Source organism: Dromiciops gliroides, chromosome 3 (assembly GCF_019393635.1).
Source record: "Dromiciops gliroides isolate mDroGli1 chromosome 3, mDroGli1.pri, whole genome shotgun sequence".
Classification (NCBI taxonomy): domain Eukaryota; kingdom Metazoa; phylum Chordata; class Mammalia; order Microbiotheria; family Microbiotheriidae; genus Dromiciops; species Dromiciops gliroides.
The window spans coordinates 588672092-588699686 of record NC_057863.1 but is presented as its reverse complement, the minus strand read 5'-3'; the positions used below and the strand labels follow the sequence as shown (position 1 = coordinate 588699686).

At 41.0% G+C, this 27595-nt stretch overlaps 1 protein-coding gene across 1 annotated transcript; it reads left to right on the top strand.

The window, feature by feature from the left end:
* The first annotated feature begins 7768 nt into the window (after window positions 1-7768).
* Window positions 7769-27213, top strand: SFPQ (splicing factor proline and glutamine rich). The gene is given in 14 exon segments (XM_043993261.1): window positions 7769-8110; window positions 8112-8699; window positions 9468-9656; window positions 11108-11409; window positions 11772-11867; window positions 15224-15420; window positions 15514-15598; window positions 16102-16219; window positions 16605-16650; window positions 16738-16856; window positions 19237-22556; window positions 25698-25742; window positions 26052-26115; window positions 27111-27213. Coding segments are annotated over 11 exon segments (2112 nt in total). The 5' UTR covers window positions 7769-7876; the 3' UTR covers window positions 19375-22556; window positions 25698-25742; window positions 26052-26115; window positions 27111-27213.
* The last annotated feature ends 382 nt before the right edge of the window (window positions 27214-27595 follow it).

The following is a 27595-nucleotide window of genomic DNA, read 5'->3' as shown; positions in this document are numbered from 1 at the left end:
CCTTGAAATGGGGACAGTAATAGTATTCCTTCCAAGTCTCTTCTTTTCCAGGGAAAACATCTCTTGTCCCTTCAACAGATGCTTACATGACATCTCCACTAGTACGTTCAAAATCATGGTCACTCTCCTGGGAACCACCTCCCATTTTGTCAATATCCTCCCTAAAATATGCTGCTTGGAATGGAAGTCTCCACAGGTCATCTGGTCAGGGCAAAGGACATTGGAACTTATCACTATGATTAGCCATTTTGCCCTCTCTGGCACAAGGCTGATTCTGAGCTCAAAGTGATGTGGGATGTAATTAATTGATCAAATTGATTGTGAGGTGTCACAAAGAATGAGAAGACTCAGTGACTCAGTTTCCCAAGTTTTATTGCAATACTGTGAGTGACCACAGGGAGGGCACCATGGAGGTGTCTCTCCAATAGGGGGAGAAAAGATAGTTATATTTATAGTATGGATAACTTGATTATCAGTCTCATAATAATCCCCCCTTTAGGGAGGTACAGAGGAGGGTCTATCCTAATTTGTTCTTCCTGAGGGCTTAAGCGGGGTACCTTTTTCTGTGGAGGTGTGTTTTGGGGGGTTACACATCATAAGGTGAGCTGGGGACAAATTTGGCCTTTTCTGCACATTTTACCTCAACTTGCCAAGGTCAGAGTGTCCCTGTGGTTTTTATTCCCAGGCCTAGTTTCTGGGTATTAACATTTATCAATTAGGATTTCTATAGCCTAGCTCTATGTTTTTGTTGTAGTTGGGGGTCTCTGTGACCTGCATCTTTATGTTCTTGTTATGAGTGGCAATTAATGTGGGTAACAAGAACCTGGGCCCTAACTTTGTTTGTTTGTTTTGGGTTTTTTTGTTTGTTTGTTTTGCAGGGCAATGAGGGTTAAGTGACTTACCCAGGGTCACACAGCTATTAAGTGTCAAGTGTCTGAGACCAAATTTGAACTCAGGTCCTCCTGAATCCAGGGCCTGGTACTTTATCCACTGCACCACCTAGCTGCCCCCTCCCCCTTTTTCTTTTGTTTGTTTGTTTTAAGGAATCCAAGTCAGGGAGAGATCATTCCACTGGCTTTTTTTTTTCCTCCGGGCAATGGGGGTTAAGTGACTTGCCCAGGGTCACACAGCTAGTAAGTGTCAAGTGTCTGAAGCCGGATTTGAACCCAGTTCCTCCTGAATCCAGGGCTGGTGCTTTATCCACTTTGCCACCTAGCTGCCCCACTAGGCCCTAACTTTGATGAGGGCCCAAGTCTTAAGTTATCCGTTAATCCCTTTCAGAACTGGGGTCTGTAAGTTATAGCCCCTCTTGGAGCTCAGATCTAAATTAGAGCTCAGGTATTAGGTTTTTCTGTTAACCCCTTTTAGGTACTATTGATAGGTTATCTGTTAACCCTTTTAGCCTCCTCCATCAGCAGGACACTAATAACTGTTCAGAGATGAGCAACAAGCCTGCTGTGCTGTGGCTTTATTATTATTATTATTATTTATTTTATTATATTTTTTGCAGGGCAATGGGGGTTAAGTGACTTGCCCAGAGCCACACAGCTAGTAAGTGTCAAGTGTCTGAGGCCGGATTTGAATTCAGGTACTCCTGAATTCAGGGCCGGTGCTTTATCCACTGCATCACCTAGCCGCCCCCTATTATTATTATTATTATTAATGACTTGAGTATCACATAGATGGCACAAAATATTATTATTATTATTATTATTATTATTATTAATGACTTGAGTATCACATAGATGGCACAAAGCTGGGAAGGGTACTGGGCACTGACACAACAAGACTTCAATCAACTACAGCCATAGGTTAAACCTAACCAGACAAAATTATAGAGGCAGCATCATATACTTACATTTAATACAACAAAAAGGACATAAGTGCAGGACAGGAAAGAGAGAGAGACAGAAACTGAACAAATACCCATAGATATGGGGATTTCTCTATAAAAAGAACAGAAAAATAGCATTATCTACAAAATGGTGAATTTCTGTGATGTGAAATTTATTTTCTTAAAATATATCTTGACCTTAACATGAGAATACCAACACTGTTGTACCAGTGTGTACCCTCCTGAACTTTCTTCTTTTGTATATTTTTATACAAAAAATATACTCTTGGGGCAGCTAGGTGGCACAGTGGATAGAGCAGGGGCCCTGGATTCAGGAGGACCTGAGTTCAAATATAGCCTCAGACACTTAACCAATTACAAGCTGTGTGACCCTGGGCAAGTCACTTAACCCCAATTGCCTCGCCAAAAAACAAACAAAAAATATACTCTTTTGTGTATTTTTATTCTTTTATTGGGATTCTTTCTTTTCCTTTCTTCTATTTATTTTTTGCATCACTATACCTCTCTCTTCTCTCTCCCCTCCAAAAATTCTTCCTTGAGTCAAATAAAAATATAGTCAAGCAAAACATATTCATTCATTGTCTGTGTCTGATAATGTTTGTTCCATCCCCCCTCTGCCAAGAAGGCGGAAGCAGGTAGGAGTCCATGAGAGCCATTTGTTAACTTTTTTGGGGGGTTGGGGACCAGGTGTTGCTAGGAGTGCTGGGATGAAGGAACAGAGAAAATATGGGTGTGCAATTTTATTGTTCACAGAGCAGGTTGTTAAGCATTTACCAGCACACCAGGGGAAGCAGGTTTCTTCCTCCTGTCTTCTAGAAGCTGCAGTTGGTTTTTGCTTGAGGTAACTTATGGAAAATACTTGGCAAACCTTAGAGCCATGAATACACTAGCTATTATTATTAATCAATCAATTAATCAGTTAATTCATTAATTAATCAGAGCTTTCTTTCATAACCAATCCAGTTCTTGATGAAGACTTAATGACCAGGGCTTTCCTTTGTAAATGCTAACAAACTGTTACTACAATAATGCTAAAATTTTGCCAGGAGCTTTTCATTCTAAATAGTTATATATAGTTTTTCATTAACCCTTGTTAAGTGACTTGCCCAGGGTCACACAGCTAGCAAGTGGTAAGTGTCTGAGGCTGGATTTGAACTCAGGTCCTTCTGAATCCAGGGCCAGTGCTTTATCCACTGTACCACCTAGCTGCCCCCAGGAATTCCACATTTTTCAAAACAAATGTTAAAAACATTTTTGTACATGTAATTGAGAAAATAAATAAGAGATAAAGGGAGGGGGAAATTGTGTAAAGCATTTATGTAATGCAGGGGTTAGAGTGCCAAGTCTCCAGTCAGGAATACCTGAGTTCAAACTTGGCCACACATACCTACTAGCTGTGGGACCCTGGGCAAGTTACTTAACCTCTGTTTGCCTTAGGTTCCTCATCTGTATAACAGGGAGAATAATTGCACCTACCTCCCAGGGTTATGAGGATTTAATGAGATAATAATTGTAAAGCACTGAGCAGTGTGTTTGGCACTTAGTCAGCACTAAAAAAATGTTAACTAGTATTATTAAAGCAAATGTAGATAGGCTGTGAATTAGCACTTCATTACTCTGAGTCATTATGTAAGAGCAGTGACCTCTATTCAAGCTGTTCAGAGGTTATTTACTGATTTTTTTTTTGACAAGGCCAGGTTCAGTGCCTTCCTTTGATAGTCTAGCCTTGACCCTGGGAGACAGTGACCCCCAAGCAAACAATCTGTTTTTGTTTTGTTTTGTTTTTGGTGGGGCAATGAGGGTTAAGTGTCAAGTGTCTGAGGCTGGATTTGAACTCAGGTCCTCCTGAATCCAGGGCTGGTGCTTTATCCACTGTGCCATCTGGCTTCCCCCCAACCAAACAATCTGGACGAGTTAGCCTCCAAGCGGTTGGCCCACCTCCCTGTGCCATTACAGGAGGTATAGAGAGGAAATGTTTAAGGAGTGGGTGGGTGAGGATATGAAGGCAATAGGTGGTGAAGTGGACAGAGATAGGACTGTGAGAGGGAGTTGGTGCCGAAATAAGAGAAAGGGTTCATTTTGTCTCTTTACTTAACTACAGATTGCAATTGGTTTATAATTTAAAATCTAGTTGATAAGTCTTAAGGCCATGATTAATTAGCCCAGGGTCACACAACTATTACATATCCTAAGCAAGATTTGAACTTAGGTCTTCTTGATGCCAAGTCCAACACTCTTATACACTCTGCCTCTCTTACCTCTCTCTTTTTTTTTTTTTTGTGGGGCAATGGGGGTTAAGTGACTTACCCAGGGTCACACAGCTAGTAAGTGTCAAGTGTCTGAGGCCGGATTTGAACTCAGGTACTCCTGACTCCAGGGTCAGTGCTTTATCCACTGCGCCACCTAGCCGCCCCCTTACCTCTCTCTTGATCTATTTATTTAAAACTTTACTATTTCCAAAAATAATCTGCAATGGATTCTGAAATTATCACTGTACAAAAAAACCAGAAAAATAAAGTGGAACCCGAAAGAAGCCTTTTACAAGGAGAAATCAATGTCAATGGGTAACAAGGATGAGATAATTATGGTAGTTAAGCACTAATTTTAACTTCTGAGAATCAAAGGATCTGAGGGCCAGAGGTGATCTAGACCCACCTTTTCATTTTAAATAAGAGGAAGGAGGGGGACAGCTAGGTGGCGCAGTGGATAAAGCACCAGCCCTGGATTCAGGAGGACCTGAGTTCAAATTCAGCCTCAGACACTTGACCCTTTCTAGCTGTGTGACCTTGGGCAAGTCACTTAACTGGCATTGCCCAGCAAATAAATAAATAAATAGATAGATAGATAAACAAAGAGATAAGTACGCAGATAGATAAATAAATAAACAAACAAACAAATAGATAGATAGATAGATAGATAGATAGATAGATAGATAAATAAATAAATAGGAGGAAGGGCTTCTTGGTCACACTGGTACTAAATGGCTGGCACTACAACCCAAGTCTGAATTCAAATCTTGTATTCTTTACTGTCTGGTGCTGTCCAGGCCTCTATATGGAAGCTAAAAGTAGGGGAAATGTTGCCTGGAGTAGTTCTTGTATGATAAAAAGACTCAACAAGGTCAACCAGAGAAATAAACTTTTCCCTGACTCTGAATACAAAGAGGTATTTATCATCTTTGTTAATATTGCTTCGGTTTATCAGAGCCTGGTGTAGTGGATGGAAGACTGGCCTTGGAACTAGAAGGCCTGGGCTCAAGCCTTGCCTTGGACAGGCATAGGCCGGGAGCCTAAGTCTGCAGTTCTCAAAGTGTGGTCTGGGGAGCTCCTGAGGGCAAAACTGTTTTCATAATAATATGAAGACAATTTAATTTCTAATATGGGAAATGTGGATAGATATAAAACACATTAACAAAAGTTCCTTTGAGGGGGAGATCTTCAAAAAATTTTAAGGGTATAAACGGGTTTTGAGACCAAAAAGTTTGAGAACTGCTGACCTATGCTAATAAAATAGCAGGTTCCGGCCCCACCCCAAGTAATTACAGCCCCCAAAAAGTGCCTTAAAAACTATAAAATGGTATGTAGAGTTTTAAATAAAATTATTATAGTAGCAGCAATACTAATACTAAAATTTGAACAAATTATTAGTATTGCTGCTACTATGAATTGATTTTTTTTTTTTTGGTGAGGCAATTGGGGTTAAATGACTTGCCCAGGGTCACACAGCTAGTAAGTATCAAGTGTCTGAGGCCAGATTTGAACACAGGTCCTCCTGAATCCAGGGCCAGTACTCTATCTACTTCACTACTTAGCTGCCCCTGCTGCTACTATTAATAATATGAAAAACAACTCAAAATAATATATCAATTTAAGGCTTACAAAATGATGGGTCCTTATGGAGAGGCCAGGCAATATTTTTTTTAATTCAGTTTCATTTTATTTTCAGGTCTAAATTCTTTCCCTCCCATCTCCAACCTATTCTCCCTCCACTGAGAAATCAAGAAAACAAACAAACAAATAACAACAAAAATGGTTACAAAGATATATTATTATCAAGCAAAACAAATCTCTTCATTAGCTGGACAATTAAAGAGAATGAGACTATAGGATTCAGAAGTGGAAGGGACCTTAGAGATCTAGTCCAACTACCTCATTTTACAAATGGGTAAACTGAGGCAAAGTGGCTTTACCCAAGGTCAGAAGAAGGTATGGACTAGCACAGCCAGGATTCAAACCAAGTGTCTTTGCCTCCAAGTCCAGGATTCCTTACACTACCACAACACCAAACCATATTTCAGAAACACAAACCAGCTCTGAGTGAAATATACTCAGCTCCATAATGGAGTATAATAGGTGATTAGTGGTTGACTCGCCTTTTATTTTAAAACCTTTAATGACGTGTAAACTCACTATCACTAATAGGATCTCAGGGTTTATGACCATAAAGCACCTTGGAGATTATTTTTTACATTTGAGGACACCAAGACCCTGAGAGATTATGTGGTGATCCTAAGGTCCTGGGTAAATTGAGACAAATCATGTCCACTGTAAATAGCAGAGCCGAGGTCTTCCAAATCCCAATCTATCGCTCTTTCTGCCAACACCACCACAGTGTCCCCCTTTCCCACTTTTGTTATAGGAAGTTTTTCCTTACGCTGAAATATGTTTATCTGGGACACACACTTATTAGACACCTAATATATGCAGGGCTTTGAGGAGACAGCATCCTAATGGAGGGATCTGGCACTCGCTCGAGTAAGGAATGGGAATGTTCTAGAGAAAAGTGAGGGAGAGATCATTTTCACTAAGCGTGATAGGAAATGCTTCAAAATAGAGGGAACAACTGAAAACTGACTTGGAGGAAGGGATGCTCTGTGTGTGTGTGTGTAAGTACAGGTCAGAGCAATGAGAGGACGTGATGACAGTTGAATTTGGCTTGAACGCAGAATACACAAAGAGGAGTAGTAAACTGGCTGCAGATTTTGGAGGGCCTTGAATGCCAAGTTAAGGCCTTAAGGAAGCCTCTGAAGACTTCCACTCGCTTCTCTTAGTTCTGCCCTCTCCCCTCGCCTCCCCGCAAGAAGCACACGAATCGGGGGAGGTAGAAATGACAGCCTATTATTAAAGTTTGGGAATGTGGAGAGCTTTGCCTCTAATGTCCCACCCACTTGCCCTGGGCCGCTGGACAGGTCCTTCTTGGTTTGTTGGTTGGCATTTTTGCCTTTGGACCAGGAAGGGGATGGGGGGCAAGGGCGTTCAGACTCAGTTTTTGCTCTTTGTCTCTGATAGTTCGTCAGAGGTAAGCTCTTTGGAGACAGGGGCTGTATTTCTTTTTAAAATTTGTCCAAGCTCAGCGCTTAGAAGGGCCCTAAGTATGTGCTTAACAAATGCTGTTATTAGTTCACTCTTTTGCGTTCAAAGGCACGGAGAAAGCCCTGGGAATTTGTCTCCTGGGGTTCACAGCTTTTTGAGTGGGCTGCTGGGAAAGCACTGCATTGGAGGCCGGGAGACCAGGCCCCTTCCATTTAACGACCTGCGTCAACTTAAGTCACAAACTCTGAGCCCCACGATTTCTCCTGCTCTGAACCCCGGCTCCCATTGCACTGACACGCATACAGCCTCGTTCCTAGACTAGACGTTCCAACCATCCCAACCTACACACACAAAAGTCGTCCGCGAGTGCTCATTCAAATTCCGCCAGCAAATCACGGCAGTCAGAAATCCCTTGCTCTGCTGTTCATTGGCTGGTTCAGACAAGCGGTCCTGGCACGGGTCCCACCCCTTAGTAGCGAACCAGTAAGGGAGGACTGGATTGCGTCATTGTGCGTCTGCCTAACTATTGGTTGCATTAGCTGTCCGTCTGGGAGCGCAAGGGGCGGGCTCAGAGCAGACGGCCTATATAAGAGGAGGACAAAGGCGGCACGGCGCTTGTGTCCCCCGCCATTTTGTGATCAGCAAGGTGGCCTCCACGTTCCCTGAGCGACTTCTCCGCTTTTGCCTCGCCCGCCCGCTGATCACGGACATGTCCCGGGACCGGTTCCGGAGTCGCGGGGGCGGCGGCGGCGGCTTCCACCGGCGCGGTGGCGGCGGCGGGCGAGGCGGCGGCCTAAGCCATGACTTCCGTTCGCCGCCACCGGGCATGGGCCTGAGCCAGAATCGAGGGCCGCTGGGGCCGGGCCCCGTCCAGACCGGGCCTAAGCCATCCATCCCGCCGCCTCCGGCGCAGGTACTGGCGCAGCAACAAGCGCAACAGGCGGCCGCGGCTGCAGCGGCGGCCGCAGCCGCAGCCGCCGCGGCGCAGCAGCAACAGGCGTCGTCGCCAGACCCGCCGAAGCCAGGCCTCCCCCCCCGGCAGCAGCCCGGGACCCACGGTGAGCACCGCCGCGCCGGCCTCCGTCTCGGCGCCGTCCGCGCCGGCCCCGGGCTCGGGGGGGCCTCCAGGTCCAGGCGCAGCGGCCTCCCAGGCCTCATCCGGACCGTCGGCCCCTCCTGGAGGGCCTCAGCAGACCTCTTCCACCCCGGCCTCCGTGTCCTCCGCCTCCAGCGGGGGCCCGCCCCCTCCGCCCCCGGGCGCCGCGGGGCCTAAGCCCGGGCCGAGTACCGGCGGCCCCAAAGGCAAGATGCCCGGAGGACCCAAGTCAGGCGGACCCAAGCCAGGCGGGCCGGGCCTGACTCCTCCTGGAGGACACCAGAAGCCGCCTCACCGGGGCGGCGGGGAGCCCAGAGGGGGCCGGCAGCACCACCCGCCGTACCACCAGCAGCAGCCGCCGCCACCCCCCCATCACCAGGGGCCCTCGCCCGGCGGACCTGCGGGCCGCAGCGAAGAGAAGATTTCGGATTCGGAGGTGAGTGAGTGCCGCGGTAAGATGGCGGCGGGCCCCTAGCCTGCTCCCTCTTCTTCCCCCCTCCCCCCTCTCAGGGCCTCGGACTCCATTTTGTCGGCAGCGAGGTGTCTCGGCGCATGCGCGGGCAGGGCCCGCCGGCCGCCTCGCGCCGGGCCTCGCGTGGCGCGAGCGGGCGGGGGCGGGGGGCACGAAGACCGCCCGGTGGTTCGGTGACGCGTCGGCGCCATTTTCTCCACCTTAGGGTGTAATGGAGCCTAATGGGGCTCCTGCGTGGCTGCAGAGAAACGGGGGAGGCCGGGATAGGATGTAAGATGGCGCTGGCTGGGGGAGGAGGAGCTAGGGGGGAGCACGGCCTCGGCTGCAGCCGGGGAGGTGGGGCCGTGGTCCTCGCCGGGGCACTTTGGGCGTCCCACCCCCGCCGCCGTGCCTCAGTTTACCTCCCCGTTAGGTTTCATTTCCATCGGATGCTTGTTTTTGTTTTTGCCCAGAATAGTTTAGTAACTGCTTCTATCCTTCTGGCTGTCCGTCTCTCCCCCCCCCCCCCCCCCCCCCAGCGGGAATGGGATGAAAGGAGGGAAAGCCAGCCCGGAGGCTAAAATAAGAGGCGCCTTCTCCCGAGGCGACACCTCGCTGGGGAAATGGCATTTTCTCTGCCAGGGCAGAAGTGACAGTTCATAGTAAGTTTTCCTTCCTCGTTGGCAAGTCTGGAAAAAGTATAAAGCATTCTTAGTTCTTGACGAACTCCCCATCCCTCATTTTTTTCTGTAGGGCTTTAAAGCAAATTTGTCTCTATTGAGGAGGCCTGGAGAGAAAACTTATACACAACGTTGTAGGTTATTTGTTGGGAATCTGCCAGCTGATATTACAGATGAAGACTTTAAAAGATTATTTGCTAAATACGGAGAACCTGGTGAAGTCTTTATCAACAAGGGCAAAGGATTTGGATTCATCAAACTGGTGAGTGTATTTCTGCTTTTTGGTCACTAGAAGTTATGAAGTACGGTACAAAACACATTCTATTTTGCTTGTTTTTCACTTTGGCTTTATGACTTAGTCTCCAGAAGTTTAATTACCATGTGTTCATTCACTTAAAAGATGTGAACCCTTTCTGGTTTAGGGTGTAGCTAGGTTATATTTAGTCATACCCTTATTGTGACTTGAATGGTCCCTTGACAGGAGTTGTTTTGCATCTTAACATATTTTATATGCAAACTTTATAGAGATTTAAGTCTGCAGCTCATGCATCTTTGATAAAATGTTAGCTGTTAAGCTAGCAGAAATTCATGCTGATGTTTCTAACATTTCTTTAAAATAAAAATGTTATCATACATACATATTATATAAAATATACATATTATTGGTATCCAGGCAATTAGTATAGCTGGTGAGCATCCTCAAGGTGTTCTAATAACATGACTATTTCAGTCTGGTCCACTAGAGGCAGTGTGCTGTGGTAGAAGGAACTGTTAATCAGGTGTTGGTCTCCAGGCTTTGCCACTTTAGCTCTATGTTTATGAGCAAGTAAGTTGTAATCCTCCTGAAGTTCATTTTCCTTAATTATGAAACTGAATTTAATAGTTTCATATTTATGCATAGTATGGCATGGAGTTTTGGGGAAAGTTCTACCAGACACCCTCCTTTCCCCTCTGCCTACACAGCCTGTTTTCACCAATGTATTTATGTAATGATCTGAATGGCAGTGCAGTGTAATAATAACTTAGTATTTACATGTCACTTTAAGGTTTGTAAAGGGATCTGGGTTCAATTACCTGTGTGACCATGAGTAAATTATTTTGTGATTGTCATTTTCTATAGAAAAGAACACAAGAAGTTGAGCAAATCAAATGAGAAAGTATTTAAAGCATTTTTCGAACTGTGAAGGTGCTACTATATATCACTGTTTCTTAATCCAGTAGATTTAGTAAGTTCCAGCACAGACATCACTATGTTTATATAAACTTTATTTTTCAGCATCATACACACTACTTTATACACTTGGATATTTGAGTGAATCTTAAAAAATGAACCATTGGTTTAATCTTTGTGCTACTTGCAAACCAATTTATATCCATTCTATTGAGTTTCACAACAACTTCCTGAGGTAGATACTATAGTTAGGTCAATTTCATAAACTGAAATGTTAAGTTTCCAGCTAATCCCAGCTAATGTCAGAGGCCAAATTTTTGAGGACTTTTGAACCTAAGACTTGTATACAAGAAAAGTATACAACTCTGAAGAGGTGAAATACAAAATATAGCAGTCCTTGATCTCAAGGTTCCAGTTAGGATCATTTGACTCTTAAATCAGCATGTTCCTTCTTTACCTTTATCCTTGGGAAATTAATTTATCCCCAATTCAACATCATTCTAGAGTTGTTAATTCAGATTTGAATATTTGATAACTTCCAGGAATCTAGAGCCCTGGCGGAAATTGCAAAAGCGGAACTTGATGATACACCCATGAGAGGACGACAACTTCGTGTACGTTTTGCCACACATGCTGCTGCCCTCTCTGTACGAAATCTCTCACCCTATGTTTCCAATGAATTATTGGAAGAAGCATTCAGCCAATTTGGACCTATTGAAAGGGCTGTTGTAATTGTTGATGATAGAGGAAGATCTACAGGAAAAGGCATTGTTGAATTTGCTTCTAAGCCAGCTGCAAGAAAAGCATTTGAACGATGCAGTGAAGGAGTGTTTTTGTTGACAACGTAAGTTATCTCAAATTTTTAAGTTATCTTAAATTTAGTAGAGGGAATGTGGTATGTATAGCACAGATTTCAAATATGTCCACAAGCTTCCTGTGGAAGCTTCCACTTCCTCCACAAGTGTAACCTGACCCAGATTAAAATGTACTTGGGACATTTTTTACAAAATAGCTACAACTAAAACACAGGTAAATGTTAATATGTAGTTTTCTAAGTCAACATGTGGCTTGCAAAGGGATTCTTAGGGTACAGTGGTAGTGGTCCCTGTTTATATTTGAGTTTGGTACTACTAATGTTGTAGAGTTTATCTGAAGTGGACCTGTAAATCTGAACAAATGGTCAGCATTTATTTTTCCCCCCATTAGAACTCCTCGTCCAGTCATTGTGGAACCACTTGAGCAACTAGATGATGAAGATGGTCTTCCTGAAAAGCTTGCACAGAAGAATCCAATGTATCAAAAGTAAGAACTATTTTATACTTGAATAGTTCAAAAGGACTGTGCTTTTCCTTCAAAATACATCTCTGCCTTAGACAACAGTTTAGTTTCGTGGGTTTTGGCTAAGTCATTAGTACACAGTTGCTTGTCCCTTTCCCCCCAACTGCCTGTGTTCCAGAGTCCCTAAATAGCTTTCTAAAAGCTTAAGATCTTTTGTACATCTCAGAAGTACTGAAGTATTTTATTTTAATTTTTTTCGGGGCAATGGGGGTTAAGTGACTTGCCCAGGGTCACACAGCTAGTGTCAAGTGTCTGAGGCCAGATTTGAACTCAGGTACTCCTGAATCCAGGGCTTGTGCTTTATCCACTGGGCCACCTAGCGGCTCCCAGTACTGAAGTATTTTAGTGAAGGAATATCTTATTTTCCTTTTTTTTAACGGTGGGGTGGGTGGGAAATGAAGTCAAACTTAGACTTGCAGGCAAGATTCTAGGTGATTTTAAAAAGATGTTTTTAATTATAGTCAGTTTAATCCAGACCCACTTTAATAATTGGACTAATGTTCTGGAGATCTCATCCAGATGATTGCATCAGACTAGGATAATGAGTTGCAGGTGAAATAAGTTTTATTCTTGCATTTTAAAAAACAAAACAAATCGTGTAGAAATGAGAGTTGGAAGTCACCTAACACCACCCCCCTCCTTCCTCATACATAAAAGGAATCCACAGAATAAGGATTTGAGGGTTGAAAAGGGACCTCAAGGGGCAGCTAGGTGGCACAGTGGATAGAGCACCAGCCCCTGGAGTCAGGAGGACCTGAGTTCAAATCTGGCCTCAGACACTTGACACTTACTAGCTGTGTGACCCTGGGCAAGTCACTTAACCCCAATTGCCTCACTAAAAAAAGGGACCTCAGTAGCCATCTAGTCAATGTTGAGGTTCAAATTGTAGATTCAAACCAACAAGCATTAAGTAAAACAGGCATTGTACAGAGCATTGGGGATACAAAGGCAAAAAACACTGTTGCTCTTAAAGAATTCACACTCTAAGGTATTACAGATTGCTCCCAGGAACATAGGACAAGCCATCTAATCTAACCTATATGTGAATGGGCATCTATTATAACACCCTTGACAAGTGGTAGGGAGAGGTAACTTAGAGGTAATTGAATCTCATTGAGATGGCTTTTTGCTATACTTGTCTACAGTTCCAAATGTTGAAGTTTCTCTTACATGTCAATTGTTATTTTTCCCTATTCCTTTTTCCGCCCCCTAGGGCCAAACAGAACAAATCATTCTTTGATATTTGGCAGCCCTTCACATAATTGAAATCACTTCTGTCTCCCCTGATTGTTCTCTTCTCCAGGCTAAACTTTTACATTAGCTTCTGTCGATCTGGTTTCAAGGTGTCCTGATTGCACTTCTCTAGATTAGATTTGACAAAACCAGAGTACAGAAAGATTTGTATCTTCTTATTCATGTAATCTATGCAGCCCAAGGCCACATTCGATTTTTTGGCTTCTACATTACACTGCTGGTTTCATTAATTCTGCAGTCTTGATTTAAACTCCCTGATGTTTTCAGACAATCTGCTTCTTCCCATTGTGTACTTGTGGAATTCTATTGATTGATTGATTGATTGATTGATTAGGCACTTGGGTTAAGTGACTTGCCCAGGGTCACACAGCTAGTAAGTGTCAAGTGTCTGAGGCCAGATTCAGTTCCTCCTGAGTCTAGTGCCGGTGCTCTATCCACTGTACCACCTAGCTGCCCCATGGAATTCTTTTAAACTTTACATGTGTCTTTATTAAGTTCAACCTAGTAAACCATTCTTTCATGTTATCTTTGGATATCCTCTTCCGTTTATTTCATTGGCTGTCCCTCTCAGTTTGTCTAGTGCAAATTTGAAGGGCTTGTCATTTGTACCTTTATCCAAATTATGGATAAAAATTAAACAGGATAGATAAAATTAAGTTTGCATAGGGCCAGTTGTAACCCTGATAATCAATTATTCTTGGGAGTCTTGGCAGTTATTCTTAACTAGTCCACACATCTCCATCTTCACCAAGCCACGCCCTCTGACTACAGTTTGTAGACTGTTCTCAGGCTAACAGTAAGGGTAAAATGTGATAGCAAGTCACATGAAAAACTTAGACTCTGGATTGAAAATTGAGTAAAAATGTGAGTTAATGTGATAGCAAAAAAACAACAAAAAAAACCCCAAAACTGATATAGTCTTAGATTGCATTAATAGGAGGATAGTGTTCCTAATAAGAGAAGTTAGAGTTTATAAAACTTCTAGTCAGATCATATCTGAATATATACTATTGTTAGTTTGGAAGGGCATTGAGAACTGGAGTGCATCCAGAGGAGGGTGACCATGAATTCTAGTATGGAGATGGGTTGAAAAAGAATTGGGGGTCGCAGCTAGGTGGTGCAGTAGATGCACCAGCCCTGGATTCAGGAGTACCTGAGTTCAAATAGGGCCTCAGACACTTAACACTTAGTAGCTGTGTGACCCTGGGCAAGTCACTTAACCCCAATTGCCTCACTAAAAAAAAAATTGGGTGTGTGTAACCAAAAGTCTTGTGTCCATGACTTCATTCTGTTTAGGCCCAGGGAACAAAGAATATAAAGAAGCTGTAGAGAAAGGCAGGTGGGTCTCATCCAGAGAGACAAAAATAACTAGTTCAAAAGTAGAAGAGCAGGTTTTTTACTTCTAACAACCTTTAAGAATAGGCTTTAAAAAATTTAGGGCAAAAAAGAGGGGTTGAATGTTTATTGGATACCACTTTTTCCTCACTAATTGTTCTCTGGTAGAACTGCTTTTTCCCATCTTGTCCAGAGTAGTTCAGTTTATACACAAAGTCTCTTTGTTATTCCCATTTCCTTTTTTGAACATCTCCCTTACTCCAGTTGAGCTATTTAGTTTTAGCTCTGCCCCTGACCTCTGTGAGATGTCTTTGCTACTACCTACTAATGTCTGATGAAAACCTTTATTTCCTCTGTTGATATTGCCCTAAGCACACATCTATAATCTGATTTATTCCAAGCACCTCTAATTTTGGTTTATATCCTCTTCTATAGGTGATTGCTACTCCTTTCATCAGTAGATCTTTTTGTGTATGATTGATCTGCTGTGTTGCAGATCTGTTATCGCCTGTTTTCTTAGAGCACATAGTGCAAATTTCTTAAAGATCTATACCATATTCATGTGAGATTGCAGAAGGTGAATGAGAAAGTGCTGATACTTTGTTGGCCTGGTTGTTAAATCTCAGCCTTACTCTGTATTGAATGATTACTGATACAAGCTCTGATAAGATTCTCCAAATCATAACATTGCACCAACCAGATGACTTGACAAACTTAATGCAATTTTTCAGGGAGAGAGAGAATCCTCCTCGTTTTGCTCAGCATGGCACCTTTGAGTTTGAATATTCCCAGAGATGGAAGTCTTTAGATGAAATGGAAAAGCAGCAAAGGGAGCAGGTTGAGAAAAACATGAAAGATGCAAAAGACAAACTGGAAAGTGAAATGGAAGATGCGTATCATGAGCATCAGGCAAATCTTTTACGCCAGGGTAAGTTCTCATCTGGGGTCAAATTTGAGGTGGTTCTACTTGATTTGGTGTTTGACTACATTAATGGGAAAATTTAATTTTTAAAATACCCAGATCTAATGAGGCGTCAAGAAGAGCTGAGACGGATGGAGGAACTTCACAATCAAGAAATGCAGAAACGCAAAGAAATACAGTTAAGGTAGGATTTGTCTATATATATATATATATATATATTTTTTTTTTTAATTAATTAATTTATTTTGCGGGGCAGTGGGGGTTGTGACTTGCCCAGGGTCATACAGCTAGTAAGTGTCAAGTGTCTGAGGCCAGATTTGAACTCAGGAACTCCTGAATCCAGGGCTGGTGCTTTATTCACTGCTCCACCTAGCTCCCCCGATTTGTCTATATTTTTAAGGGAATCTGTACTTTTAAAACAATTTGATGCATTACTTACCAAGGAGATGGTGGAAAGAATTTCTCTCATTTTACAACCGAACTGAGGCATAGAGAGATTTTGAATGGCTTGAATGGTGTTTTATACCACTAGTTGAATGTCAGCAGGCATCACTCAGCTCAGTTCCCTGAATTCTCCCTTCTTTGTCGTCCCCCCCCCCCCATCATGTTGACTTTTATATATTGACGACCTCTAGGATGTTCATCTAGTAAATGCCTTTGAGGTTTAAAACAATTGCATTTTTCTAGGCAAGAGGAAGAACGGCGTAGAAGAGAAGAAGAAATGATGATTCGCCAACGTGAGATGGAAGAGCAAATGAGACGCCAAAGAGAAGAAAGTTATAGTCGGATGGGATACATGGATCCAGTGAGTGTTTTGGAGATTGTTAAAAATTGGCACACCTGTGAACCAGAGTGTAATAGAAGTATGGAATAAGATTTTTACAGGTTTTATTTCATATTTGTAGGCTCTTGCCTAACTCTTATCAGGAGTTTTGGCTTAAGTTTCAGTAGGCAGAGTGGGCTTACCTTGTATTTTTTTAGCCCTATGGGTTGCCAAAAGGTAAGGGACCTTGAAATAAAAGTTAATATTTGGCATTTTCTTTAATACTTTTTAACATTTGGCATTTTTCTGCTTTTTCATTTCTTTAGTAACTGCAATTTGAAAAATTTTGTCTTGTTTTTTATTTTCCAAATGTTTACAGCTTTTTGCATGTTTGTAACTAAGCATTACATTTTTTTTTTTTTTACAGCGTGAGAGAGAGATAAGAATGGGTGCAGGAACAATGAACATGGGAGGTAAAAACATTGAAAATAGTGTATTTAACAACATTAGTTGACTGAGTAATTGGGCTCAAAAGTATAACCAATGTCTTTATTTCTTAGATCCCTATGGCTCAGGAAGCCAGAAATTTCCACCTTTAGGTGGTGGTGGCATAGGTTATGAGGCCAGCCCTGGAGTTCCACCAACAGCCCTGAGTGGTTCCATGATGGGAAGTGACATGGTAATGTATCTTGTTGGGACTTAAGGAGGGAATTTCTCATTTTCACCTTTTTTTTTTTTAATTAAAAATTTTTTTTTTAAGCAGATGACTTTGAACTTTCTTAGTTCCCTTAGTCTTTGTAAATAGTGATGGAAGATTAGTGTGGCGATACATATATACATGGAAAGCTTTTTCAGCTGTGCGGTAACTTAGCTGAAGACAAGGTTGCCAATAAGGGAATTGGAAATATGCTTTCTGGAATATCTGCAGTTTTCTTTGGCATTTAAATAGGTTTGAAGTTCTGCATTCTGTTGCTGATGCACTTTTGATTTAGTGCATGGCAACCCCAAATTCCTAGTGTTAGTGGACATACCAGATTACTCTATATCTAAGTGGGAGTGAGTAATCACATGGCAAAGTATCATTTTTTTTTAAACTGGTATTTGCCATATGTATTAGAATCATAGTTTGAAGCTTTAGGCATGTTTTAGTAGTGATAGGACTCTGGCCTCTATTTGCTGTGTCTTCTATCATATAACAAGGGAATTCTGATTGTGTTCTGACTCGTCGTTTCCCTCTTGTTGGGTCTGTCTGTGGTTACAGCCTCTTAATTCAACTTACATCTCCATTTTGTTCAAGGGTACATTTAAAGACTATAGATTATTTAGCATACTTAATTGTGTGCTCTTGATCTGAGCACTCTTGATGCTATCTTAATATAGTTTTACTACCGATAGCTTACAAGAATGCTTGGGAATAATAATTTGAACTGGTTTGAGTGGTTGCATTAGGCTTTCACCATCCTTTATAAGTGCACTGTGGCATTAGAAGGGTTTAGAGGGTGATTTAAAAAAATAATTCAAGATCACTTTTCATAGGACCTCTGGGCTATGGTGAGCTGCTGTGGCTTACCACAATCATCTCTTTACATTAAAATGAAAATGGCCTTTGGAGAATAAAAAGGGAAATATTTCATGATATAGTTTAACATTTTGAGTGATTTAGTAAATTCAGTGCACCATCATACTGTTCACTAAAGTGCTGATAAGAAGGTGCCTGTCAAATTTGTAGTAAAAATTTGATAATGCAGTCCCTGTGGACAAGGTTCTGTGTTCCATATAGTTCATGGTAACACATGTCACTTACTGGTAGCTCCTGGGTTCTTAGGAGTAATTAAAATTAATCACAAAAAGCCAGAAAACCTTGCTGATTTTGACAGTCCACTACTTGGAAAAACTGAAGCCAGTCTTCTCAATATCTCTCTAGCATTTTGAAAGATTCTTTTCTCAGTTGTTGGTATCAGTTGTAGAACCATTAAATACTGATTCTACTCTATTTTTTAGTAGTCGGTGGGATAGTAGTTGACTTCTAACTTTATTTGAAATACAACTCTAAACAAGTTAGGATCCGTGCTCCTATAACCATAGAAGGGGCTGCTGCTTTGTTCAGTGACTACCCTTTTTACTTAGTACAAAAATACCTGACACTGGATGCAGTCTTGAAATCACTGCTTTATTTGCAGACATTTGGGCTTGTTGGTAGAGCTGTGTGGGAGATGCCAATAAAGCCTTGAAATCACAAGTCTCAAAGTGGACTCTTGCACAAGACCTGGGGAAATGTTGGGTTGTTTAATGGATGCACATCACTCCTGTGTCTTTAGTTAACTTGAAAACCAGTCAGATAGTACTGTGAAATTGTATCTGGCTATGTAGCTATGACTGAAGTGAGAATATGGCAACACGTTTTTATTAAGTTACTTACTGTGCTGGTTAGGTTAAATCATTAAATCCATTAGTCTCCTATGCTTTTTCTTTTTGTAGTCCAGTAGCACTGTATTAAAACTTTCAACCTTTTAAGACATCTGCAGCTTAGTCAGCAGATCTGTCTTAAGCCCATCTCGAAAAGCACAAGGTCTCTAATTCAGCACATGCCACTAACTGGTGAGTAGGCCTTTCATGTCAACTCGTACTGAGCGAATTGAATCAATCTTTCTGGTTAGGCTTTCTTGGAAACTGACTGGAGTCAACTAAATTTCTCTGCTCAGACCTTGAGTATGCAAGCCTTTCTCTGGGTTAATTAGGTGTGAAAATTTCTAGAACTCATTTTGGAATGGGTATTCACATCTGCACTAATGCTTAAATTTTTTAGCACTACAGGGAAGATCTGTTCTTTGAAACACAGGTGTATGAGAATGGATCAAGTGGGAACATACCTCAAGGCATGTATTACCATAAACTAATTTTCAAATTACCCTTTTTTCCTTTCTATGTTCCCGGTACCTGTGGATCGACTCAATGGTGATTGTATCGACGAACGTTGACTACGGAACCTTCTAAAAATATTTACTTAACACACATGGACATCAACTACATATAATGAACTGTTAATACTGTTCCAATAGCGTACTGAGCGCTTTGGGCAGGGAGGAGCTGGGCCTGTGGGTGGGCAGGGCCCTAGAGGAATGGGACCTGGAACTCCAGCAGGATATGGTAGAGGGAGAGAAGAATATGAAGGCCCAAACAAAAAGCCCCGATTTTAGATGTGATATCTAGGCTTTCATTCCAGTTTGTTTTTTGTCTTTTCTTGTTTAGACACCAATCTTTTTAATTCTTGCATTTTAGTAAGAAAGCTACATTTTTATGGATGTTAGAAATTTATTGACCTAATATTTGTAAATGGTCTGTTTGGGCGAGTAAAATTATGTAATGCAGTGTTTCAAAAAGGGAGGAAAAAAAATCTAGCTTTTTTTTGATGTATAACGTCCCTAAAGTTATGGCAGTGTACCTTGTGCCACTGAATTCCCAAAGTGTACCAATTTTTTTTACTGTGCTTCAAATAAATAGAAAAAACTAGCTATAAATTTGATCTTTAATTTTGCCATTCATGCTTCCATCATATTAGGTCAGGGAATACACCTTGCAAGTTTCAGACTCTTGGCCTTTGAAAGGTGCTTTTCATTTGTGGGAAGATGTATGTAGAGGCAAGTTTTCTTTCCACAAATGGTTCTAGTTTTAAAGAAGTAACGGCTACTGAAAGAATAGCAATTGCTTGCTGTGCATTACACTTTCTACAGCAATGAGGATAAGCTATTTTGAGTTTTGGAGATGGTGATGTAAGTTGAAGCAGAATTGTAAATCTTCTGCAGGACTATGTATCAAGATTATGGAATGGGTTTTAGAACTGTTGGTGGGGGGAGGAGGGCGGGCTGGCTGAGTTTTTTTTTTAATAGCCCTATCTATGACTTTTACCCTGTGCTTGGTAGTTTTTAAAGTTGGGGAAAAATAGGTCATTTCACCCCTCCTTTTACCCCAAGACCAAACCCTAAAGAATGGCTTGTATTGACTTCTCTTCCAAATTAAAGATTGTTAAATGTGAAGACTTCATGCATTACTTTTAAGTGGCTCTGTAAACAGGGAATGTGTGTTCTGCCTGAAATAGTTAACCTACCAGAAAAACCTGCAAGGTAGTTGAAAGCAGGGAGAACCATACAAATTTGTACTCTGTAACTTACAGCTCCTTGTGCTACTTCTGTTGGGCAAAATACAGCATAGGACTACTAAATCTAGTTTTAAGAACCTAGCAGTTCTCCTTTCTGAGAGCTTAGTGGTGATTATATTTAGGGCTGTAAATTTAGTGTATTCAATTGTAGATCTTTTAGATATCCCTATAGTTGCTATTTGGTGTATCAGTATAAAGTAGCACTAAATCTGGAGGGCATGGCTCATGCTACACAGTACAAATGTTACTCCCTTTTAAAGCATTTGGAGTGTTTCAATGGTGTTGCCAGTTAATTGTCAACTTCATTGAATCCTTCACCCTAGAGTATCTCATGATGTAATATGAATGTAGTTGGTTGCCTGTGAGTGCTGGGAGCCTGATTTCCCAGTGTTAAAATACATTAGCAGAGGTGTGACCATCCTGCTTTGACTGATTTGGCTTTGTTCTTAGTTAACATATTTCAAAACTTGTACATATGTAGCTGCTACTATGGTATTGTTCTCCAGCCTCCTTCTTTCCCCTTTCCCCCCATGGTACTAATTGGCAAATGTGAAATTCTAAGCCAAACCTTTGTCAAAAGGCTAAAGCTTAGTTCTGTTGTTTGCCTGTGTATAAAGGCAGACCTTTTGTTAAAAGAATTTAGCACTTGGGCAATGGTGAGTTAGTAAGTCCCCAAACATAAAGACTAGCAAAGCAAGTCTTGTCACCAAAATACTGGTTGTTACTGGGTACATGCAATGTGCTTAATTGAGGTAGACTCTTTGATATTGGCTAATCTTATGCTCATTGTTCCTATTCTCCACCAAGTTATAAGGAAGAGGGCAGTTGACTTTTTCTGCCATTATATCTAAGTTTAGTAAGTTTTTACCCTGTTAGTGACACGTGAGATCTTCTCTCTAGACATATGTCTTTTGGCTTGAAAGCAGTCCCATTATAACTTGGTTGAATTGTAGTAAGGACCCAACTAATAATAAAATTATTCAAAGGGTGTTCATGGGACACCTGTAGAGGGTGAACTTGACTGTGTTGGGGGTGGGGGATGGCGGGGTAATTGGGAAGTCTGCCTGTAAAATTAATGTTTCAGTTTATTTTTCAGATTACATGCCTTTCTTTATAAAAGAGATGCTGGCACAGACCCTAAAATAAGCTTTTAAGTAGTACTGTACCTTTGAAGAGTGGTAAAGGATGCTAATGGATAACCTGAAAGTTGTGGCTTTTGATACCCTTATCTTGGGCAGCAAAATTGCTAAACATAGTTTAGCAAAGCTGTCACTTCAACTGACATTTGACTTGTCATGTTAGCAGTGTACCAAGTGTTGTAAACTGCTCAAATTGACTTTCAAAAAGTTATTTTGAAATCCTTGTGCTAAACAGGTGTAAGGTAGTCTTAATTTGAATTTAAATCATTTTAAAAGGAAGTTTTCTAAAAGCTTGATCCACATGGGTTTGGAGAAGGGTTGGTGATTAGCCTAGTCCATAATTATTGGGTTTTGGCAGTTTCTAATCTATTAATAGTCATTGTTAGCCATTTTTCTCTTAAAAAAAAACAACACACCTTTTTCACACACCCTCTCCCCCCCAACTTTCTCATTCCCTTCTCACTTTTCTCCCTTACTTATAATTTTGATTTGGATTGGGCTTTAAGAGGATCACTGGTGTTTTCTATGCAGCATATTTTTAAGTACGCTTCAATCCTCCTAATCTTACAGCATTCTGTAGGAAATTCCCCCTTAGACCCCCCTTCCCCTATTCCCCCCAATTCTGGGTAGATTTAGCTGTTAGGTAGTAAATAAGCTTAAGATGTTTGTACACACAGTCCCGTGAAATTGTAATCCTCTTTGCTTAGTACATTAAGCATCCTTTTTAAACTTGTAGGAACATAATCCCACAGCTGCATAGATGCATTATACCATTTAACATAAACAGATTACAATTTGAGAAATTGTAACATTACATCTGTGAGACTTTTACGTGGCATTTTCTGGTAGATTAAAATCTAGATTCTTGGCTTCTCCTTGGCAGCCACTTTATTGTGGCAGAAAGTTTTTCTGGTATTCTTGGACTGCAATTGTGCAAGTAGTGGCCTGCTACATAACTGCATTTAGCCAGCATTTCTGCAGTGCGTAACTGTGAGGAACGTAGTACCGCAAATGGCAATGGACATTAGGACCCGGATGTAGTATTCCTGCTTGCTCCAAGATTCTCATTGCCGACTGCATACAGGTAGGTAACAAGCAATATAATCTAACTTGGTGACTTGCTATGTACTTTTATTCTGTGGGCATTCTGACATCACACTTCTGATAATGAAATTACAGTGCAGCACCCAACACTTGTATGTTGAAGTTAGTTTGCATCAAAACTGCGTGGGTTCCGGGTTAGAGCTGTAATGTAAGCAGAATTCAGTGCTGTATTGCAATCCTGAGATAAAAAAACCGCAAACCTGATGCCTTGGTATCTGACTAAGTTGTGTGGCTTTCTTTGGTTTCCTTGTATAACTCTGAAGATAAAATTGAACACTGCAGCTCTGGGGAAGAGGGGGATACATAACCAAAAAAACATACTTAGGTACAGTTGAGTGCTTTTAGAATTTTGAAATAGACTTTGTAGCACGTTGTAAGCCTTCTATAGCAGCAAACTGACCTGACCAGGTCAGCATGGGTAGACTTCATTATACCATCTTGGTGTAATCATTTCTGTAGGATAAGTGAATTAAGATACAAAATACAGTTTACTGTATTGTGCATTTTTTTTAAAGGGCTCCTTGGGAACTCTGCTTTGTTAATAATGGGTTCAAGTGGGAATCTTCCAGTATGAACAGTTCTCTAGTTTTGTGGCTTGTCCAAACCTATCTATACTTTTAAACCCTGAGGTGTTGGGTGGGAGGACATTGGTATGGCATGTTTATTTGCCAACAGTTGAATGAAATCTGGGAATCATGGCTTCCCAGTAATTGCCAACAGTTGAATGAAATCTGGGAATCATGGCTTCCCAGTTCAAAAAAGCTCGTCGTGATGTAGAGTGAATATCATCTTCAGAACTTGGCTCTGATTAGCTGTAGGAATGTGATGGTTCTAAACTCAATTGCCAGAAAATGCAAGTCTTCCAAAGTACCTTACTGTTAGGAAGGACGGACTTCAGCTTGTATCCACTGTTGTTTTAGAATTTGAAGTTATAACTTAAGTCCCTGAACTGGTTCTTGGCTAATGCATAAGAAACAGGTTTCAGGTGTAATGATTTCTGTTCTGTAACTGCAAAGTTAGGCCAACTTTGCACAAATGCTGGTGTAGACTTCTTGACTTGAGAATTTTTCTTCAATTGTATTTCCCAGGAAAATAGCTTGCTCATTAGCAAAGTTTCCAAACTGGAGACAGATTTGTACTTTTGCTTTTCTAATCCTTTCAAGCAAGTAGCTTCTGTACTTTTGATGTCTCAATGAATAGTTTAGCTCACTGTAGTAGTAACATGATGTAGCTTTTGTATTTCTCTTGCTCAGCAAGTGACATCAGTGTCACTAAATCTGGCTTCTAACACTGTGGGGCTTTCTGTGCATAAGAAAATGTTAAATCGGTGGCCATATTTGCTACCGTATCAAAAGTGTTTGAATTTTTAAGTTTAGTGGGATTTATTTTTCATTAGTCAGTATGCTCTAAGTGCACATACTTGACATAAGTTTGGACTTTAGGAACATCATGAAGGGGTTTATCACTTTGCTTTGTTCTTCATCCTTGAAGCTGATGATTGGGTTTTTACTCTTATAGAACAAGCAACCTGTGTAAGTGGGTCTCCAAATGTGAATCTTAGTGCACTAGATTTCACTCCTCTCCCCCCAAAAAATAAGCTTCTAGACACCAGCCAAAAAACTTGGGAATAAGTGGGTTTCAGTAATAATGGAAATACCAAGGTGTTTGCATTGTATTTCATGGTTTTACATTACTATTTCAAAACTGAACTGGTGCTTTTAAATTTTAAACAATCTGAAACTCAGAGGTGTGATGCCAGAATGTATTTCAGTACTTGTTAGGCCCTTGGAAACAAGATAATGGTGCTGTTTGAAAGATGAAATACAACGGGTGCTTTTACTGAGAATACTGTAAAGCTACATACAAAGTATGGATGATGGTTGCAGTTTCCCCAATACTTAAACAGATGCGTGTGACTCGTTTTGGACTCTAGCTTTAATGGGGGGGTTGCATGTCTCCTATTGTTAATCATTGTTAGCTGCAGTGACATGATTTGCAAGACCTGTGTTTTGTTGCCTTTCCCTAAAATGTTATGTGACATGTTTTTGGAGAGCCATGCTGTTTGTTCTGACCTTATTTGGTGTTTTGCCTTTAGCTGATATGTCAGTGCTCTGTCAGCTAGTGCAGTTCTCAAATGGCTGCCTACTAGGGAAAGAATCTGGAGGACTCACTACTCCTATTCATCTGTCATTGCTGCTAGATAATGATTGGCAATTAAAAGACTTAACTGTGGAAACCCCACAGTCATTTGTAAAACCCATCATATATAAAATGTTGCTTTAAAACACCAGTGCTGACAAAGTCGGGTGGTTCCCCCCCCCTCCAGGTGAAAGGGGCTGGACAGAATAGGACAATCTGGAGAGGGCTTGGATGCAAAAAGATATAGTATCCCTTATGGATGGTACATGTGCAACAGGGAATTTAGGGAGGAAGAAAAGCTTGGAATTGGAACTTGAATTAAGGCTGATCTTGTTCTTGTGCACTGTGGGCCTGCATTGTGAATGTGATGTCCTCTCCCTCTGATGAGGAAGGCCATGTATTACTCAGGTTCCCTTGGTGTGGCACTGTTAGTCTGCCCTCAATATAAAAGCCCAGGGAGAACTTTCGGAGGGGGAGAAGGGAGCTGTCCAGAATGAAGGGGCAACAACTGAAGTATCACAGACCTACGGGAGGGCATTCTTGAATGGGTTTTGCTGAGAATGGTCAGTCTGCCTGATTGATGGAAGATAATGCAGGAAGGGTGCTTTCTTAAGTAAAGAGCAGGGCTTGATAATGGTTAGGCTAAAAGTTGTCACATACCTTCACATAAGGGATAGTATATTTTGGGCTGCAATCAAACTTTACTGTGCTCAGACTGGTGAAAGTAGCAGTTTTAGGATTTTGTCTTTAAAAGGAAGTGTTCTTCACTCTTAATTCAGTTGCCTACTCTTTGACATCTCTTTACAAGAATTATGTAAACTAGACTATCTGCCCCATGAGCTTCTTTCTCCTATTTTCATATGCCATAATTTGCCCCCAATTTACCAATCTTTATCTCTGGAATTTTTACCTTTTAAATTATGAAATTACTAGCATTTTTGGATCTTTGGCTTTTATAATAACTTTGTTTATTATTCTTTAGGTAAGAATGATTGGTGTAGGCTGAAAATGGTGCTCATCCATTGAGGTAAGTTAATATACCCCCTTTTTGAACTGTGGAGTTGTCTTCAAATTTTTTTGATTATATATGATTACTGATTTCCAGAGTATAGTGTTCAGCTTTTAAGTTCTGAGAACTTTGTTTTCATTGTTTGGTAGGAGAACTAATATCTAATGGATAGAATATCGTTCTGTTCATTCGAAGCTTATCCCAATTTTTAGGGATACAAGGATTTTTCCCTTTAAGGTCCTTCTTTGCTACTCAATCTAGAAAGTAATGTTTTTATAATGACTTGTTTTGTGCTTTAGTGTCTAACACTGCCTTTTTAAATTTTAGTCTTCCAGTACAACATGAGCACATCCAGAGTGAACCATGGTCACCCACCCAACCTATTAAATAGGTAAGTAGAAGTGGTGTGACCTACTTTTCTGAAAAAGCATTTTTGTCGAATACCCATTTCTGAGGATTCATCACAAATTTTGCTTTTTTTTTTTATTAGGTTGTAAGCTCTTGGGGGGGGGTCTGGTTCAGTGGAACTGTATTACCTTTTTTAAAAAAAATTTTGTTGTATGTAGTTAGGTAATTGCTTGTCTTTGCTGTAATTTGAGATGAAACTTCAAATTAATCTCCATTTCTCCTTGTTATTTCTGTCAACATAATTGTGGTTTTTAAAAAGCTTATTTCAAGTTGCTTATTCTTGTCCTTAAAAAATACACCAAGAGGATGCTGTAAGACACTAAAATTTTAGTGTCAAAGTCAGGGGTCCTGTTCTCTCCTCTCCCCCCTCCCTCCCCCCAGCATACCCATGATACCAGGTACTGTGAAAGGTTCTTTGTCCTTGTTCTTCATAATGAATTTAAATTGTAGGGAAATGGACAACTGCATGATAATGCTGTTTAATGTGTTCAAGAATTCAAGGGGAGAAAGTTCTCAGCAGGTTTGGGATGGACTTTTTACAGGCACAGTTAAGTCTCAAACTAGGGTTTATGGTGCTGAGGGTAACTTCCAATCAGTTAAAGGAAGACAGATACTAAGGCAAGTAGTTTAAAAAGCCATTCAAGGATTTTGAACAGGATGAAGGTGAACAGACTGATTCAGGATGGAGAGAAGAAGCCTCAGTAGTCCAGATATTCAACACAGTGATCCTGGACTTGGTCAGTCTATTAGAAGATGCTTTCTTACTTGGGTAATTTTGTGCTGTCAATCTTAGTATCATAGAAAATATTATTGGCCATTTGTCTTAATTGTTTGGTAATAAAGCTTTCCCGTGCATGAGAGCTTAATATTTGGTGTTAGGCTTGTTTTAAAGCTGAGTTTAGTTAATCCTTTGACACATTAGTATATTAATAGTTTTTAAAGCCTTTTGGGATAATGGTACCTTTTTTGAATTTACAGGAGCAAGGAAGGGAGCAGTGTTTTGGAAATCCACAAACCAATGAAGAGGAGCCAGGATTATTGAAGAAATTTATTCTTAATAATAAAAAAGTTTGAATCCATACCTTAGTAGTTCTGCTTTTAGTAGAGAACATGCTTTAGTAAACATGGTTGGCAGAGAGCACTTAGTCCAATATTGCCCCTGGCAGTTCCAGAGCTCGCTGCTAGGTGGCACAAAAGCAGCATCAATTCCTAGTAGCCATGAGGCTTCTCATGTGCTCTGTATACCAACATTTAAAAAATCCATTCACCCCTTTGATTGTTTACGGTATTTCTAAAACCAACTTGGCAGTTGGTGTTTCCATATTGTACATCGAAACTGGTGAAGGTATAGGAATGTTTGTTTTTGTTTTGGGGGGTGGGGCAATGAGGGTTTGACTTGCCCAGGGTCACACAACTATTAGTCAAGTGTTTGATTTCGGATTTGAACCCAGGTCCTCCTGAAT